This window comes from Paramisgurnus dabryanus, chromosome 24, assembly GCF_030506205.2.
Source record: "Paramisgurnus dabryanus chromosome 24, PD_genome_1.1, whole genome shotgun sequence".
In the NCBI taxonomy this organism is placed as follows: domain Eukaryota; kingdom Metazoa; phylum Chordata; class Actinopteri; order Cypriniformes; family Cobitidae; genus Paramisgurnus; species Paramisgurnus dabryanus.
In genome coordinates this window covers 28,242,567-28,263,785 of record NC_133360.1, presented here as the reverse complement: position 1 = coordinate 28,263,785, position 21,219 = coordinate 28,242,567, and the positions used below count along the sequence as shown (strand labels likewise).

At 35.1% G+C, this 21,219-nt stretch overlaps 1 protein-coding gene across 2 annotated transcripts in view; it reads right to left on the bottom strand.

Annotated features, from left to right (window-relative positions):
* The window catches only part of grip2b (glutamate receptor interacting protein 2b), a 172,056-nt gene extending 152,139 nt beyond the window's left edge, over positions 1-19,917 (bottom strand). For both annotated transcript variants that reach the window (XM_065259795.1, XM_065259798.1), the window contains exon 1: positions 19,685-19,917. In XM_065259795.1, the coding sequence (XP_065115867.1) occupies positions 19,685-19,739 (55 nt within the window). In that variant the 5' untranslated portion in view covers positions 19,740-19,917. The remainder of the gene's footprint in view (positions 1-19,684) is intronic.
* Positions 19,918-21,219: the final 1,302 nt, after the last annotated feature.

Below are 21,219 nucleotides of genomic sequence, written 5' to 3'. Positions count from 1 at the left end.
AGACAGCCAGATAAACAGACAGACAGACAGACAGACAGAAAGGCAGACAGACAGGTAAACAGACAGATAAACAGACAGACAGACAGACAGACAGACAGACAGAAAGGCAGACAGACAGGTTAACAGACAGCCAGATAAACAGACAGACAGACAGACAGACAGAAAGGCAGACAGACAGATAAACAGACAGATAAACAGACAGACAGACAGAAAGGCAGACAGACAGGTAAACAGACAGATAAACAGACAGACAGACAGAAAGGCAGACAGACAGGTAAACAGACAGATAAACAGACAGACAGGTAAACAGACAGACAGATAAACAGACAGACAGACAGATAAATAGACAGACAGAAAGGCAGACAGACAGATAAACAGACAGAAAGGCAGACAAACAGATAGACAGACAGACAGATAAATAGACAGAAATGCAGACAGACAGATAAACAGACAGAAAAGCAGACAGACAGATAAACAGACAGCCAGATAAAAAGACAAACAGAAAGGCAGACAGACAGACAGATAAACAGACAGACAGATAAACAGACAGACAAACAGCCAGATAAATGGAAGAAAAATGGAAGTATGATAATCAAAAGAAACACAACACAAATTTTAATGCCACAGGGTTTGTTCAGCCCAAACTTGCTATCTGATCAAATGTAAGTGTAAAGGTGGAACAGAAATGTCACACTTTAGTAGCTTTAGTAGATTTGATTTTATCTCACAGTAAGCAGACAAATAATCAGCTTGCTTTAGCATCTCTAAAAAATCAAGCATGCAAGACTTGCCAGAAGCATCCCTTTTAAAACCTTTAGTAGATCACAGCACAGCCTTTCAAAAGGTCAAACATCTCTTAAACACAGTTCTGCCTGCAGAGTACATCCAAATACAACATCTTACTGACTCTATAGAGACATATACTCAGATTTCAATATTTAAAGGACTCTAATATATGCGTAAGAATATCAGATTTTACTGTAATTATCCTGTGTACTTTCTGTAGTTCAGTTGGTCGAGCATTATGTTAGTGTTATTAGCACAATGCACAAGTTTGATACCACAAAACACAAAAACAAATGATGGCAAATCATGGAATGATGTTTAAAGAATATAAGAATACATGAACAGTTTTTAATACTGTTTAATCTTAATACAGAGAGACAGATGTAAACTACAGGTTTTATATAACAATGCTCCACTCACAGAGAACTGATACGTCAGCAGATGGTTTTCATACTATCAGTAATTCACAGCCGTTCAACGCATAGAAAGAAAAGCAGCTTTATTTTTCATCTTGAAGTTTCATTAACACCTGATAGTAAAAGCACTTTATCACTGTTTGCTCGCCACATTTAATGTTTGAAGTTTAAAAACTCATCGTGCCTTTAAATTTGCATTTGCTTACGTAGGATACACCAAGATTTCTTTTTAAACGTTTCTAATGAAAAGTTATGGGTTGGACTCAAACAGATAAACTAAATGCACTTTAAGTGAATGCACTGTAAGTGCAACAAATAAGGAGATTTTAATTTCTTATTCACAGTAAAAAATGTGAAAATATGTTGTTGTTGTTGTTTTTTTGTGTGTTCGTTCGTAGAAAAATAATGACATTAGGGTTAGTAGGTGTTACAGATAAAATGTATTAAGGTTTTATTCAAAGAAGAAACAAAATATTTTTGGAACACACCTGGTAAAGGCATGTTGATTGGTAGTTTTAATAAGCACACTTCAAAAGATTTTAAAATAAAACCACATCAGCAAAACAAACAAGCAAAAATGTCAAACTAGTTTTGTTCCTTATTTAAACATATTGATGGCATGTAATGTAATGACTGGCCATTGAATTATTCGAAATAATGCACTCCTAATGACGTGAAGCGTCTATCACGCATGTCCAAATTTAATCTTTAGGCATAGGGATTATATTTACATTTATGCATATTGCAGATGCTTTTATCCAATGCGACACACAGTGCATTGAAGCTATCAATTTGATCATGTGTGATTCTTGGAAATCGAACCCATGACCCTAAGCAACCCTATTAATAATTTCGTCTAACTTGCAATATCCCCTCAAAAAATAATTCACCACCGCTGTGTATTAATGTTATATTGACGCAACACTTAAACAGACTCTGTTTCATAAAAGTCCTGTGTCCTTTCCCTTCCCAAAACAACCCATCAGATTCATCATTGCTCGTTGTACAGCGACCTCACAATTTACAAATTAAGCAGCGCCTGAAAGAGCAAACAGGAGGAGGCGGATCTCTGAAGCTGAGACCATCAGTAGTTATGGGTGTACAGCATCGCTCGCTGCATTCTTCAGGTTCGTTCATGCGTGTTTGTGCAGATGGGAGACAGTGGGGTGATGTGGGCACAACTGGCATTAAAGATACCCCATGGATCACTTGGAACAATTTCGGGTCAGGTCTGCTCCCAAATGGTCCGATGATTTGGAAACTATTCATACTCAGAGTCATGGCTTATTGATTAATACCATCCTGGGGTGCGTTTCCCAAAAGCATCATTAGCCACCGAACATCGTAAGTTCCATCGTTACCAACATCGTTCAACGATTTGGTGTTTCCCGAAACCATCGTTCAAACGAACATTCCCAAACTGCATCGCTAACCCCTCGTTCAGACAGCCAACGACAAGCAGTAGCAGAGCGACGCGATCTCATTCATTTCAATGGAAACCTGGCGACTTCCGGCGACACGAGCGACAGTGACCGTTGGGGACCGTATGGGCGTGTCCAGCGACGCGAGAAAGTTAAGAAAAGTTTAACTTTATGCAAATGTCGAGTGACTTTCGGGAGCGACTACCAATGAGAACAAAGCAGTGGAGTTCACGTCACCCTTCTCTCGTCAGTTACTGGCGGGGATGGTACTCATTTGTTTATGACAAGCAGATTTAGAAACGCCTCATTGAAAGAGACAAGCGACACACAGCGATAACGCCGCTGGCTGTCTGAACGAGGGGTAACTTTTGTCGTTGGAACGACAGCTCTTGACCTGATGTTAGAAGCATCGTTCCTTGTTATTATCATATGTAGACTTACGTTGATCATGCTTTTAAATAAAATAAGCAAAAAACATGAGGTACAGTCAATATCCATCATTGTAAATATATTACAATTTAATTTTACGTCTTTAAATGTGTAAACAGAATGAAAGCGCTGCATTTGAAAACTGCGCATGTGCGCAGCCTTACGACCTTTAAGACCCTGGGGAATCCCTGTGAGAAGTGACGTAAGAGGGAACTTGCGCGTAAATTAAATATCTTGAAAATATATATATATCAGAAACTGCTAAAAAGTATAAATCAAATCCAAAGTCACTTTGGATAAAAGCGTCTGCCAAATGCATAAATGTAATGATCTGACTATTACAAAGATCTTTTTTATTATTTTACAGCATCGGTTAACTATACATTTTTTATAGCATATCGCACAATGCATTTTTATATAATGTTAAATGTACCAAAATTTTTATGTAGTCAATATTCAATTTTATATCTACAATAATATTCCCCGCACTTTTGTTATTCATTCATTTTAACACAGACTGCAAACATTTTAAGACTTTAACTCAACAGATTTTCTATAGTCTATAATTACTGCCATTACTACCTGTAGGGGTGACCCACTGTGAACATTTTGCCCCGCAAGGGATTTATTGACTTTCACGCAGAGCTGAAAATGAAGAGCTGGGAACAACAATGCGTATGAACAACTATAGTATGCCCTAAAGAGATAGTCAAAGAAGTTTGAATAAAGACTCATAAATGCCTACAAATCCAATCCTTTCATTCTCAACCGTGAAGGAAAATAGCGTCTGGAGAAAAACTTCCCTGAGTGAGGTGAATTTTGAGATCTTTGTGATGTCTGATCGATTTGACGGTACGGCAGAATAGATATTTTTGACAATCTCTATTGATCACATAAAGAGCTGAAGATTTTAGACCGATCATGTGTCATCTTCTTTTCCTTTGATAATCTGCAATGGGAAAATGACTCTGTAATTGCAGGAATTATGGGAAGAATATTGTGTGACGGTTTGACTGAAGGTTACCAATTGACTATGAACTTTTCTATCGTTCTTTTTTACCCACTTTTACAAAGTGAAATTACACTACAAGACTGCATTAATATAAGCATTAAACTCTTATTTTTTTAAACCATTGCTATGGCCAGGGTTTAAAAAATAACTTTTTGTAACACCTTCCTGTTGAGAGTGCTACAAATGTATATAAGTTTTTACCCAATTATTATTTCTTCCTGGCTATAAAACCTTTTTTCTGTGTTTTTTCACTCTCTTCATTTGGACTTGCCACCACATGCGTATGTCCGTAAAGACCTGTGTCTCATTTGTCATTTTAGGTTCCAAAAGGATTCTTATGGGCGCCCAGTTTTCGGTCAATATGTGCCCTTGATGCAGTCTTATCCAGAGATTACATATTTGCAAGCTTCACAGCAGACGTCTTCTCCACAGTAAAGCAGCGTTACGTCATGAAAGTGTGGACTTATAGGAAGATCGTGAGTATTTAGGGTGCTCCTGGGACAGGTGCATTGATGCTTTGAAATAGGAAGTTAAAGTGGGACGTATTGCGTGGCTCCTCCCTCTTTTTAAAAACAATAGTGTTTAAAGGGGACATTTCACCAGACTTTTTTAAGATGTCAAATAAATCTTTGGTGTCCCCAGAGTACGTATGTAAAGTTTTAGCTGAAAATACCCCATAGATAATTTATTATAACATGTTAAAATTGCCACTTTGTTGGTGCAAGCAAAAATGTGCTATTTTGGGGTGTGTCCTTTAAAATGCAAATACAAATCGCAATAATGGTGGTTTGTTGTAATTGAAACTCGTTTGTGCTGTATCTCTTTCTATCCCTGTTTCTCTATCCCTTAATGCTTCAAACTGACAATGCAGTCCACTTGTGCATTTCAGCTAAGCTAAGAAAGTAGCGGCGTAGCCAGAAAGATTGCTTTCGCTGCAGTTTCTGTGGACTCCTGTCGGTTTCAGTGAACGGGGTTAGACGCTTGCCGTCTTAACACAAGCTTTCATCTCGGATTATATTCCTCATCTCAGACAGTCTGCGTAGTTCTGCCCCAGAGCTCTCTTTAGCGTCCACCCACCGACACGTAAAAAAGAGAAAAGCTGCACACATCTCTCCAGCGGCTCATCACGCTGATAATTCAGATTCCTCATGTTTCACTTGTGTGGCATATAGGGGCGAATCAGGAAGCCGTGGGTGTTTGCTGCCAGTTTGAGTCAAAGGTTTAGAGGAAAAAGATCCTTTCACGCGCCGTTGGACCGCACAGAAGCTTTGCACAGATCGGGAACTATTAAATTCAACAAAGATATGATTCAGACGCACACCTATGCTGTCTTTTATCGGTAATTACAGCTACAGAGGTGTTTTTGTCATGTATCGTGATTACTTTCATATCATAGGTATGCAGCAGAGAAATCCAAGTACCACAAAGTATTGCACATTAGGTTGTTTACTGTACCATTTATTATGGTTTCCAAATTATTGCATGAGTTTGCATTACATTATTGAGAATTTCAAATATCAGCTAAGTGTTGCTAATATACAATTCAATTTGACTTACACATAGTTATTGTAGAGCTAGCAGGTTTGTGCTGAAATAGGTCAGATGTTCTTTTAAATGATACGTGGCCCTTCAACGTGAAGTGACAGAAGCCCTACAGCCAGATTGACAGAGCGTTTCTGTTTCTTTATCTCTCATCTCAGGTCCAGCTCACACAGAAAGGCAGAATAGCTTACAATACAGAAAAATTGAATACAAATCCAGAGAAACCACTGCAATGAGAGATATTGGTCTATGTGTTCATATAAAAAAAAAATATTTGAGGGCCATACTGTTTACAGGGGCAAACACAATTTATTTGTCAAATACATTTTTCTTTTTGAATAAAAATGTTTCTCCCTGTAATACAACCTGCCTATGAATAATTGTTATGTAAACTAAAAGCTATAGACATAAAACCCGCATCCATACGGCAAAAAATAAATTTCTCTGGCCAAAGATATATATATTTAAATATATGCTAAATACATTTTGTAGAAAGTGAAGCTTAATTAAATATATTTTTACATTTTAAAATATATTTAGTTTTAACCTTCATATATTAACGTATATTTCAAAATGTATTTCAGGGGCAACAAATACATATTTACTTTTACAACCCATATAGCAAAAAAATATATTTTTCCATGGTGAAAATAAATGTATTAAGTTTATTTTGCAGTTAAAATATATTTATTTTACCTTTTTAAACCTGTTATGTTTTTCTTCCAATGCGACGTGAATATAAATGCTTTAAAATATATTATTTTTAAAATATATTTAAAAATGATCAAAAAATATCCAAAACATATATTGGTGAAAAATTCATTTTTGCTAACATATTTCAAAATGTATTTCAGCAAATATATTTGTGGGGCATTTTTTGTATATTTTGAAATATATTTACAATTGTATTTGAATATATATATATATATATATATATATATATATATATATATATATATATATATATATATATATATATATATATATATATATATATATATATATATATATATATATATATATATATAGGGTGTGTTTTTTACATATCGAATCCAGAGTAGGGGTGTGCAAAAATATCGATACAGCTAACTATCGTGATACATTTTTCCACGCTACTGTATCGATATTTCAATCTCTACTATCGATATTTTTAACCCATCAAATCTCTCTGTGCGCGTCAAACGACCTCCTCCACCGCTGCTGTAGTTGTCGGTGTCCAGTTGTCTGTTATATACGTCTAGTTAGTGGGAGTGAGAAAATGGCAGAAAATTTAAAAACACCTGCAGCTTTCAAAGCCGACGTGTGGCTTAAAAAAGATAAAAAATTCAGCTCTATTTTTTTTACATTTTTGATTAAAAAAGATAAAGTTTTGCAATGTTTTGTATTGTATCATGATGCGTACCCATGTATTGCGATATGTATCGTATTGTGAGGCCCTTGCCAATACCCAGCCCTAATGAAGAGCCTTGCAAAGTATAGTTTATTTGATTTGTACGTGTACACAAACATTCGACGCATGTGCATTGTGAAAAAGTGCAATGCATCTTCTTCTCTACATACTACAATCTCCTGTAGGCGCAGGTGCGATGTACACGTACAATGTATGAGGGGTTTAAAATCCAGTGGTGCATGTACACCCATACAGCAAAAACATGCATTTCTCTGTCCAAAAAATATATTTTAAATATATGCTAAATACATTTTGTAGAAAGTAATGCTTAATTGAATATATTTTTTTTATTTAGAAATATTTATTTAGTTTTAACCTTCATATATCAACATATATTTCAAAATGTATTTTAAAGGCAAGCAAATACATTTCTTATTTTATATCCCATATGGCAAAAATTTATTCTGTGCCTAAATATATTTTAAATATATGCTAAATACAGAATAATTTTATAAAGTAGCCTATATTTTTAAAGTTGAAAATATATGAAATTTTTAATAATAACCTTTTAAAAACAAACATAAACATAATTTTTTTCTTCCAGTGCGACATGAATATATTTCGTGGATTGAAATATATAGAGGGCTAAATAGTTTTATGCTTTAAAATGTAATTACTTTTAAAATATTTTTCAAAATATAAAAAATGGTTTTCAGTGAAAAATATATTTTTGTAAACATATTCCAAAATATATTTCAGCATGGCCATTTTTTTGTTTATTTTAAAATACATTAAAAATATATTATACTTTTTTTTTGTCGTATGGGCAGTACGCGCGCACTTTTCTGATGACGTAAATTGCGTCACGCGCCCTCGTGTACACATACAAAATTTATTTTTCTTCGCCCTATAGTCAGTGAAGGGGCCATATTTAATTTGACACAAATGATAATGAGGTTAGATTGAATTTTGTAAAGACTTAAGGTGGTGTTTCATTTTCACAACCAATATTTTTTATTTGCTCGAAATCGATTTAAACAAAGTTTTGTCATTTGAATGACTGACAACTTCAGCTGTTTCTGTAGCTCAACTCGTACAGCATGATGCTAACAAAGCAAAGCCTAGATATGATCAATACTATCAATAGTATTATTATGAATAGAAGGTAAATGATAGGGGTGCAACAATATCTCGAAATTGATCAATGCATTGATCAATGATTAACGGTACGATGCATTGATGTTATACGAAATCAAATCACTTTTTTTTAGGTATTGGCAAACATCGCTGACCCAGACAATTGATACAGTATCGTATCAAGAAATCTGATTGACACCCCTAGTAAATGCAATGCTTAGTACATCCACTGAACTATGTTCATTTGATTTAGTCGATTCAAATCTCAGCTAGTAACAGTAATTACATAAACAATAACTCATCACATAAAGCATCTGTGAACAGACAGAAAGCTCCAAATGATTGTGATAAAAATGTGAAATGACTCAATGGAGGTCACAATCATTTAGCACAGATAAACAGTAACAGCTCTTGCTAACCGCTAAAGGCTCAATCATGCCGCGTCGTACAGCTTAATGGCCATCTGCCTCATTTTTACATTCAGAAGAGTGAGAAACATCTCACAGGTGGAAGCAATCGAGCAGGTGAGAAATCTCGACGGTGATTAGGCCCATCAGCTGTTACTGAGCTGTGCATGCATTTACATGCACGACCGGGTTCGACTGGATTCAGCTCTTAAAGAAATAAATGCAATGATTTTTTATAAAAAAGAAACAACTTACAATTGCAAATTTGTCTAAACTAGACAAACTTAACTAGATTGTTCTCAACTCAACAAAGCTTTTGCATGTCTTACTGTGAGGATAGCTTTGTTGGTTTTAATGTGGTTAATATACATGTGGTGCAGACATGCTTTTGACGACCCGAGGTTCTTTGCTGGTCTTGTACCCTCTCTTTGTACTTTCTTGTCTTTTCCTAAACCACTCTCTAACGGCAAAATGCCCAAAATAACTTTCTGTGATTGTTTCTGCTTTTTTTAGCAGGGCAGTAAAGCATTCCAGACATTCATCTGAGTGTGTCCACCTCGCATCCGCTGCTACTTGTAATTACAGTACACGCTTTGCTTCCTGATTGAGTACAATTTGGGATTTCTTTTTACCTAATGCCCATAAATACCATGGCAACCAGCATCTACAATAGCTCTCAATATCAATTGTTAATTAACCAAACTAAAGAAATGAATATAGTGCTTCGTCCGACAAGATGATAAACAGATTGAGTCATGGGCTTACATCTTGCTTTTGAAGTGTTTCAGTAATAAAAACTAAATTCATAGCATAGCTTAGCCGAATTTTCCACCCTAAAAAGTTTTTTACTAGAGCCATATATGTGCAAGTAAAGGAAAACTAAAAAGCTAAATTTTCAGGTTTATGAAGCAAGACCAAAAAAATGCAACTTTCAATGCTGTATTCAACAAACCTATATTTCCTTAGCATATGTCATATACAAAATGTATTAAGCAAAACCAAACAGGAAGAAAAGTGCCTAAATACTATGAAAAAAATACTGTGATGCATATCTGAATAATACCGAGCCTTTAAGGTGACGTTGGAGTAAAAAAATCTAGAGTTTAGTTTTGCGTGGTCACGTGAAAGTTTCACGTGAGCATGCAAAACGAAACTTTTTTAAAGAATTCTGCAAATTTGAATCTATCGCCTGCGCACGTAAAACTAAAAAATTAGCAGAATTTTTTTAAGTTTAGTTTTGTGTGATCACGTGAAACTTTTGCATGCGCACATGAATCTATCGCAAGCGCACGTAAAACTAAATGTTTAGCTTTATGTGCGAACATGAACGTTTCATGTCAGCACACAAAACTAAACTTTTTAAAAAATTCTGCACATTTGAATCTATTGAGTGCGCACGTAAAACTAAAAAATGTGCAGAATTTTTTTACGTTTAGTTTTGCGTGCTCACGTAAAACTTTCGCGTGCGCACATGACTCTATCGCGTGCGCACGTAAAACGAAATGTTGAGCTTTACGAGCGGACACGAACGCTTCACATACTGTAAGCACGCAAAACTAAACTTCTTAAAAAAATTTTTTTTTACTAAATTGGAGATTTTTTTACTCCAATGTCACCTTAAGGTTTGGTATTATTCAGATATGCATCACAGTATTTTTTTCGCGTGCTGACATGACTCTATCGCGTGCGCACGTAAAACTAAATGTTTAGCTTTACGTGCGCACGCGAACGTTTCATGTCAGCACGCAAAACTAAACTTTTTAAAAAAAAAACATGCACATTTTTTTGTTTTACGTGCGCACGCGAAAGTTTCACGTGAGCACGCAAAACTAAACTTTATTTAATTTTTGCTCCATGTCACCTTAGGGGCTCCGTAGAATAATAAAACTGCAAATGCAATATGATTTCAAGAAATAGTTATCTTTATAAGCTATCTTTATTTATATAAATAGAATAAACAATTTCTTTTCAAAGTGTTATTATTATTATTATTATTATTATTATCATCATCACAGCAATGTTACAGTAATAAAGAATTTGTAGTCACAGCTGTGCATTTATTATAGATTCACACTGTACAGTTTCCCAAAAATGTCGAGTTTGTTAGAAATAATATATCTGAAAGTGTAGAAAAGAAGCAGAGCAGGAGAGATAAGAAGAAAAACTGATAGCAGGCCTGAGGAAGAGACAGGTTGTCTATAAATGTAGTTTTAAAGACATTTATTATCTGTGTCTAACTTTCTCTGTCATTGGATTTGGTTGTTGAGGACACTCGCTCGGTTCTTTCATTTATCTACACAGATAAATGAAGCGAGGGAAATGTATTGAGCCATAGAGCTTGTCGAGCAGTCGTATCTCTGTTGGCTATCTTTTATCGTGGCAAGACCAGGCAAGACAAGTTTCAAGCATTGAAAGATTTTGTATTTTTGGATGTGCTTGTATAAAATGCCTATCTCACATCTGTCTTTGCGAGAGATCTAGAGTCTATAAACTACAAAAACAAAAAGTCAGAGGATTGGCTTATACTTTTATAGGCAAACAGAAATGCTGTCTGTCTGTCAATCACATGCGGGTTTACTGAAATCTGGTTGGTTGGTGTATCTTTGGGGAATGGTTAGTTAAACATACCACGCTGTAAAAAAGATGTCAAATCAACATATAATTTATGTTATTTTATCTTAACAAATTAAGTTATCTTAATTAAATCTTAACTCTTTTCCCGCCATAGACAAGTTATCTTAAGAGAAAACATTTCCCTGCCAATGACGCTTTCCTGACAAGTTTTTATGGTGATCTGTAATTCCATTATTATCAACTAGATGGCGATTTATAAAAAATTATCCAATTTATCAAAAACTGAAGCTAAAAGGACTTTAATTAATTTTAAACTCTGTGCATGTTTTGATCTTAGTTCTGAATCTCTAACAAAATTCCTTTACAAAAATGCAATAATTTCAGCTTTTTGCTCAAATTTTTTTCTTTTTTAAGAAACCTACCATATTTAAGAGGTTATTAAAAGAGAGAAAAAGCTTGTTTGAAGGCGAGGGTCTGTTCTTTCATTTTAAATATATTGTATTTTTATATATTTATGGAAGAAAATTTTCCTGGAAGGCATTTTACGAAAATTTTGTGAAAATAACAAAAAATGTGGGCTTGCAAAAAGGCTGGCAGGGAATGAGTTAAAAAAAGTTTACTTTTTTCTTAAACACTTAATTGACGAAAAAAATCAAGATAATCTTTTTTTTTTAGTCCCCATTGGCCAAATTTCTTTTACTTATTTTCTTAGGTGATTTTGCACATGCACAAAATACATCTTGATTTAAGAATTTTTAGATATTTGTACTGAAATCAAGAAAAAATTTCACATGCTTGCTAGGAATGGTTTACCAAAACTAAGTTACTGGGTTGATCTTTATTACCTTTCACATCTAGGTTGATAGAAGCACTGGGGACCCAATAATAGCACTTAAAAGTCAGATTTTCATTATATGTCCCCTTTAAGGAATATTAAAGCAACCAATTGTAAGTGAGAACATTTAAAAGGTCAAATGATCTGTCTCAACGCAACTCAACATAAAAGGCCACAGACGTCACAACTAAAGAGCACAGCCGTATGTTTGTGAGCAAGCTGAACCCCAGATCTCTGACTAAGTGTGGATCTCCAGACCGTCTTTCACAGGAACTCACCGTCTCACCGTTTACAGGCCACTGCATCTCAGAGCGATCAGTTCCCAGCAGGCTTTGCTGCACAAACCAAGCAAACCGGATAAATGCGAGTAACGAAGACACTGTAACTCACCCATCAGTGTCGCTCTTCGTAATGTCATGTCTGAGTCACGGTGAGAAACATTCACCGTCACAAATACTCATTAATCTCTCATGGGAAAGAAATAGACATCTTTACAACAAACAAACATCGAGTCATCGCGTTAACTGCATAACTGTGACAAATCAGGGATGAGGAGCAAAAACGATTTGTTTGCATTGGTGAGTCATCAAATCACATTACCCACATTTTCAATGGGTGACCTACATGTAGACTTGCCAACGCTGCTACTAATGTGGTCTCACGGCAAACCAGGTTCAACCATCACCTTCTGTTTTGAGGCTGAAGACGCCCCCTCATGTTCTATAATAAGCATGAATATATGAATTACATCAATGAATTTCTCTCAGTCAGGTTTGCTTAATGATCCCGACTATTATCGGCTTGATAAGCACGCGAGCAGCAGCTAAGCCTGTAGGACAATCTGGCAAAAAGACGGGCTCGGAAAAAACTGCAAAGCAAACTAATTAAACACTTGGCCACATGCCGAAACAAACCAATAAGTGGGAAGAACGTGACGAACATCAATGTGAACATCATGATTAGGGCCAAAAAGTTGAAGATTTTGTAAAACATTAATAGCGCTATTTTCTTCCCACATCTGCCAATGGCACAAAAAGGTTAGAAAATGTACTTGCTTTTTACAAGAAAGGCATTTGTTTATTTAAATGTATTATTTTATATGTTTTAAAGGTGCAATTTAAAACTTTTTTGTGGTAAAACCATGTTTGCTGATTGTAACAACACTTTTACCAAAATAAAACCTTGGTTAAAGGAAAACACCACTGTTTTTTAATATTTTAGTGTTCTTCCCTCCACTTTAGGTGAATAAATACATACCTATCTTTTTTCAATGCATGCACTTCATCTTTGCACAGCACATCGTGAATGTGTTAGCATTTAGCTTAGCCCCATTCATTCCTTAGGATCCAAAGAGGGATGAATTAAGAAGCCACCAAACACTTCCATGTTTTCCCTATTTAAAGACTGTTACATGAGTAGTTACACAAGTAAGTATGAACACACAAAATAAAACTTTTGTTTGGAACCATAGGAATTAATGGGGCTAGGCTAAATGCTAACACATTCAAGAAGAGCTGTACAAAGATTAAAAGTGCACGCATTGAAAAAACATAGGGATGTATTCAATTATCTAAATTGAGGTAAGAACATAAAATATTGAAAAACGGTGGTGTTTTCCTTTAATTTTCGTAAGGGTGTACTCCCTACCTCGGTGCGCCATGTTATTAGCCTTCCAGAATAGATAATAACCTTTTATAAGGCTTGGCCAGCATGGCTTTATGGTTAGGGTTATATCGCCACGTGTTGGTTTGGCATGCTCTTGATAGTGGTTCATAGCACGCTTTCATGAGGACAGATTTTTTTTAAAGCGTGTTTATGTGGACAAGATTTTTTTAAACGAACGATCTCATTGGGTCTCATTCACTAAGCATGCATACGCACAAATTTGTTTGTAAAAAAGCGTACAGACTTTTTACTTACAAATCATGACTCAACAAAAACGTTCATACAAAAATTTATTTTAAATGTATGCAAAAACGTACAAACAACTTGGACAACACGTGCGCAATAATCATGAACAAGGAAAAAGAACCCTATAATATATGTGTTATATATATTTTCCTTGTTCATGATTATTGCATAGGCTACGTGTGGTCTAAGTTGTTCTTACATTTTTGCATACATTTAAAATAAATTTTAATATGAAAGTTTTTGTTGAATTATGATTTGAAAGTTAAAGGTGCAGTGTGTAAATTTTAGCGGCATCTTTAGCAACCAAAGGCTCAGTCCACTGCTCACCCCTCACTTTTGAAACACATAGAGAAGCTATGGTAGCCGCCACCGGACAAACATGTCATCGCCAGAGACAACTTAGTAAAAAAGTTTGTCCATTAAGGGCTTCTGTAAAAACATGGTGGCACAAAATGGCGACTTCCATGTAAGGGGACCCCCTGTGTATGTAGATAAAAATGTCTCATTTTAAGGTAATAAACACATAACAGTTCATTATGAAAGGTCTTTATACACCCCTGAAAATATAGTTTTGTATATTATTTTGCATTTCTGTCAAGAGATCCTTCTAAAAATGACACATTGCACCTTTAAAACGTCCATACGCACATTTTACGAACAAATTTGTGCGTATGCATGCTTAGTGAATGAGACCCAATGTTTATACAAATCCCTGTGTACAGATGGACTAGACTTTAAATGTAATGAAGCATTGATTAGATTTGATGACCTCTGGTAAAAAATAATAATGTTAACTAGCTAATCATATAGTTAGCACAAAACTTTAGCACTGTTGTACTCATACTAACCACCAGCTTGATATTTTATCACAAAAGGTTCATAACAACACCTGTTCACGTGCTTGACTATTCCGAGCATGACACAAACTTTATCCTCAGGGAGTGTTTTATCCGAAGCCATCAGTTTTAAGCATCTCTGAGGCGCTTGTATTCTTGTCTGCTCTTTGCAGTTTGTCGCTCATTTTAATTCAAAAGATAACACCCGACATCTCTTCATTACAGCTCCTGCTTGTACCAGAGGCGGCCCGGAGTCATCAACTTTCCCAGAGAGAACCTCTAATTATTATTCTAATGCAACATGAAGCTTTTCTAGGGAAGAGAGCTGGGTTCATCACGACACGTGCCGAGATCTTAACAGCTGGCGCATTAGCCGAGGAAAGTTTTATCTCCGTCGTGGACCGGTGCGTGAGCATACGCGTTTTCAGGTTGAGCGCAGACGCTAATGTGATGAAGGCCTGCCGCAGCTAGTGTCGTTTGTGAAAGTGTCGAATTGAGAGAAACGGGTTATTAGCGAGATCTGCCATGGGGATTTGTAAAGAGCTGCATCAAAGAAGATTATGCAAATTGGGCACGTTATCTTGATCAGTCCTGGAAATAGATGAAAAGTACCGAAAGATGAACTTAAAGCACACTTGATTGATGTTTGGGGGGGTTGCATTGGGCTGATAGTCTCATTCCAACGTGTTTTGTAATGTTCATAGGCGTATAGACAGATGATATCTTGATTGTTTCTTCATGCAATTATATTAAATGGTGAACAATGGTGAACGAGGAGATTTGAAAGATATTGCATGTGTTTCTACTATAGTTTCAGGAGAGATCTCAAAATATGCAAACTTAATAAATTAAAAAACAAATTTTTTACTATGAACCTTTTTTTTAAGTCCATACATATTAATTTTGTTGCTCAATGTGCTACACTGTAAAAAAAAAATGCTGAGTTATTTTCAACCCAGTTGGGTCAAAAAGGGCTGAGCCCAGCCATTCCCATACGGCAAAACCAAAATTGAATATAATTTAAAATATACAAAAATGGCCCAAAAAATACATTTGCTAAAATATATTTTAAAATATGTTTACAAAAATTTATATTTAATTTTTTGATCATTTTTGTATATTTTGAAATATATCTTAAAAATAAATATATTTTAAAGTATTTATATTTATGTCACATTGGAATTTGGAACAAAAACTTACCTTATAAACATATCGTTTAATTAAAAGTATATTTTAATGGAAAAAAATTACTTTCAAAATGTTTACTGCAAACTTGTTTTTAATTTTATACTTTACAAGCATTTATATTTTGGTAAAAAAATATATTTTTTTTGTCATATGGGTTGAGAAATTAGAAATGTATTTGCTGCCCCTGAAATACACTTTTAAAAATATGTTAATATATGAATAATTAATTTTTAGATTCAAAAATATCCTTAATTAAGTTTTACATTCTACAAAAATGTATTTAGCTTATATTTAAAACATATTTTTGCCCAGAGAAATATAGTTTTTGCCATATGGGTTGGGTTAAATTAACCCTGAAAGTGTTTATTTTTGACTCAACAATGGGTTAAAACAAACCAGCATTTTGGGTTGAAACAAAATGTACAACCCGGGTTTTTTAATCTTTTTTATTTATTCTATAAAGAGGTAAGAATATAACTCATAAATAACTCAAAACAGCATTCATGGACAAAAGCACCCTTTAACTAATTTCTCCACCAGCCATTTTTTTTATTTTCATTTTTATACAAATACAAATATATCAAATGAAACAACAGACCCTCTGCTTTCAAACAAACAATAAACAAACAAACAAAATGGGGGGAAAAAATTCATTCTATCTATATTTTTTTCTCTGCTTATAAACTCTTAAATATATATGGATTTTTTGAAATAATAGCATTTTTGTGAAGGAATTTTGTTAGAGATCAAATTCAGAACGATTATTAAAACATACACAGAGTTTAAAATTAATAAATAACGTTTTGGCTTCAGTTTTTTTCATAAATCTGATAATCGCGGTATTGCATATTAACATAAAAAGTCAATTCAGTCATCAAAAAGTCATCAGGAACACGTTTTTTTCATGCAAATTGAAAATTTCTTAATTGACGAGATAACTTGTCAGTGGCGGGGAAAGAGTTAAGTTTGGCCTTATAGTTACATGTTTAATAAAAGTACAGTGACCTGGTGGATGATCTTTTTATTTTGTCTCGTCTTTGAAATGAAGAATATCTGCTATGACTGGACTTCAGCGACAGAGTACAACCTTTGATATTTTGAAATTTCAGATCTTTCTAAATATACAGTAAGAGTAAATGATGGCATATGAGCAGTAAAGGGCATATGAGCATTTTGTTGTCTGGACTCATCTCTGAGACACATGGATGAGAAATTATTTCTGAACTGCCATTTCAAATGACCGGGTCTCATTCTTGCATTACAAGCAGAATGAGTCTCTGAGCAAATAATTTATAAAAACAATATTATGGTGAAAGTGAGAGAAGAAAGCTTGCCTGAAGAAATTGCCAATTTCAGTTCTTCCAATCGAATCATGTTGTGTATAAAGTTTTGTTATGTTCTGGTTTTCTATTTTAATTGCTATAGAAAAAGCCCAGGACAGCTTTACTGATAGTAGACTCGCTGTTTAAATGAGCGATGACTATTTCTTTTCTCAAAACTGGTTCTTCACTATAAGGAAAAAACTGTGAGGTTTTAGTAAAGCGCAGAATAGCTATATCCTGTTTTTACTTCTCAAATCTCTGGTGAAGTGTAAAAAACAAGAAAGCACCAACATACTTTCAAACGTTGCTCAATCAATAGCATAATTTGGTGGTGGGATGACTTGTTTGACCCAACACTGGTACAAGATCATTGGAGGGCACCCACTGTTTTGTCAAATCGGTAGTCCTGCGCCAAAATCACAACATTGGTTGAGGCAAAGTTTTTATGTCAGGCTTTTTAAATATTTAACCAAAACTTAATTGAGACCAAGAGCAAAACTTTGAGGGGACAAAGACAAGACGAAAGACAGTTGGGACAAGACCAAGACTTGCAAAAAATAGATGAAATGATGGAATAATATCTTGAATATTGTAAGCCTTTGTTTTAATTTGTTGACAGATTTCTTTTTGGACAATCTCCCATTCATCTAGCAGCACAACAGTAACAAAAAAAAAAATCAAATAAGAAGTATTGCCAAACGTTTTGGGAAACCACTCCAAATCACTGAATATAGGTGGTTCAATCACTTCCAGTGAAAGAAACTGTTAATGCTTTATCATACCAAGACATTTGGGACAATTCCATGCTCCCAACTTAGTGGGAACAGTTTGGGCATGGCCCAAGGAACTTAACTGGCCTGCATAGAGTCTTGACCTTAACCCAATATAACAACTTTGGGATGAATTAGAGCGGAGACTATGAGCGAGGTCTTCTCGTCCAACACCAGTGTCTGACCTTACAAATGTGCTTTTAGAAGAATGGTCAAACATTCCCATAAACATTCCCCTAAACCTTGTAAAAAAAGTCTTCCAAGAAGAGTCGAGGTTGTTATGGATGCAAAGGCTGGGCCAACTCCATTTTAAACCCTATAGATTAAGAATAGGATGTCATCTAGGTTCATGTGCATATAAAAACAAGTGTCCCAAAACTCCATGATTGCTTTTAAAGCCAGAAGTTTACCATCCAATCACATTAATGATGTTCATAAATCAGACAACAGTTGTCCTGAAATAAAATCCAGAGACCACTAAGTCTGACACCAAGACAGGACTGAGACCAAAGACAGTCGAGACCGAAATAAGATCACAAAAATGGTCTTGAGGTCTCAAGTACTACAACACTAACGCAAACATACAAATCAAGAGTCCCTGTAACATTTGATACATTTAAGTTGTATAAATAAAACCAAAACTTTTGAAAACAAACCAAGAGGAACTAGGAAGCAAATAGGTAAAAACCTGGGGCAGAAAATTACCTTAATGGCTCAAGCAGTTAAGATCAATTAGATATGTATGCAACCTCTCCAAGATACCATCAGCCTGCTCTCTATCAGATCTACAACATCCTCTAAATTTACACACACACACATAAACTCTTGTCTGCAACCTCATCCTTACCTTTGTCATTTAACTTGGTTCCTTATGATTAAAGAGTCCTGTATAGGAGCTCAAATGCTGATAAAGAATAAAGAGATCTGTCAGAATGAAAGTTGGAAGTCTTTTTCTGCTTTTATTTTACTTGTGAGAGATTTAAAATAGGTTGACTACAAATGTTCCCATGGGCAAAAAATATCCAGTCATTCAAAGACCATCAGCAGTTGCATTATATCTCACATGAGCACCAACAGATCAGGAGAACCTCATGGGCACAACCCTGTTCAGATGGGCACTGTTCAGTTCAACATCTGGAGTATACTTATATTTTTACAGATTGTTAAGTTTTAGAGTGATATAATGGCAAAACTACGAAACAAAATTCACTAAATCCATTGTTAAAAGTATTGATGGTGTTGTTTTCCCACCAAAACATGATGAATGACAACATCTTTAGGGACGGTCTTTTGTTGTGACATGGGATAGCACAAAAATAAACAACAATATGTAACTGGCAATAAATTACCAATTAAAATGATTTTATATGTTTGATATTTAAAAAACTATAATAATATGATATTATGCAGATAAAAAAGACACTTCTTGGTCATGATGCAGCAGGGACTTTGAAGTATTGTACTGGGAGTAGCCTGATAAACAACTCAGTTTGCTATGGACATAGAAAAGCAAAGCAAAACAATAGGGCAAAACAAGGCACTTCATCCACACGTGGGTTTACATCACCAAACGCAGTCACTCGTGGTCAATTCGCAGCACTGATCTCTATTACGCACACCATAGACGTTCATTTGGGCATATTTGCGCATACTATCTTAACCCAGTATGCATACATTTTCATTTAAAGCCAAAAATCCCATTTCTTACCTTCGTCGTGCATTTTCTGCAGACAAAAAGTCAGATTTCTCCTCCAGCTTGGCATGTCAGATAACTGAGAGTAATGCGTTACGCGGAGAGATCCAGTCACAGATGTGATGATGATGCGCAGCAGACGGAGATGCTTTGGAGATCAGGTGTTTCGTGGACAGATCCTATGGTGTAAATCCTGTAGTGTTCACGCACTGGTCCATGAGCGAGCATCAGCTGTCATTCCGGCTCCAGATGAGGACGCGCAGCGCGCGGCGGAGACCGGAGCGCAAATGACGCACGTGTGTCACCGCCTTCACCACACTCTCAGAGTCATGCAATATGCCAAAACTCAACTGATTAACCATTAGATAAGGGGGTCTGATATTTCCAAAAAAGTAGCCTACCATCATGAGGTGGTGAAACTGCATTTTTAAATTCACTGTATATAAGAGACGACGGGGCATGTTGTCACAGACTGCAAATTCATCATTTTTATAGCATTGGTTTTAAATACTACTGTTAAATCTTGACATTCTTTAGTAAAATATTTATTAAATAAATTTAAAAAAAAAAAAAACGTATAAAACTATAAAAAGTTCTGGACAAACTATAGTCTAACTTTTGTACTAAATGCAAGGTTGGGGTAAAAGTTCTTATAAATGTTTTATAATTATGTTCTAATGAAGACAATTTGTTATTTTCTGTATTTATTACAGTCAAGTGTATATTACTTTTTGTGCTTATTTTAAGGTCCAGCTCCAGTGTACTATGACACAAAATATTTGTATATTGTTTTATGCATAATATATCCATATAACCTAGTGCCTTAAATAACTTAAATATAGTAACTTAAATAATGCAAGGATTTCACTAAGGTAAAGAAATGAATTATCCTCACACTTTTTTATAGTTAGGTGACTCCAAGCCCCTTTAAATAGCCCATAAAAATACTTGTATAAACAGTTATATACATCCAAAACATCATGCAAGCAGAATGCTGCGTAACTAAAAAAAAATCAACCCATTAATCTGAATGTCATTTCACTTGAGCTTGTTAAAGACCAGCATATGAAGTTTATTTTCACCATCCAGATCCAAACACATGACTAGAAGCCAAAGGAACATTGGCAGGCCTTCAGTTGATCTCTCGAACCCTTCGGCATCTGTGCCAAGTTTTTATGTGAGGGATAATTTCATATCACAGCATTCGAAACAAACGCCATAGTACGTTCATGCTGGTAGTTCAGATGGGGCGTTTATTTTGGACAGATGACTGCAGGTGATGCCATCTGTTTCTGTCCAGATGTTGTTTTATAGCGGTTGAGGTATTGTAAAACGAAGTATCATGAAGCTGTTTGCAACCCAGTGTCATAAAATGTCTGATATACTTTCTTTTGATTGACAGTAACATAATTGACACGGACTAATTCGGACACTTTTTAGAAAATATTATATGGTTATGTATCTTGTAATCCATGCTATTGAGTACAAAATAATTAAGAATATAACCATTTAAAAAAAAAAAGGAAAAAATAATGACTTTGGACACCAAA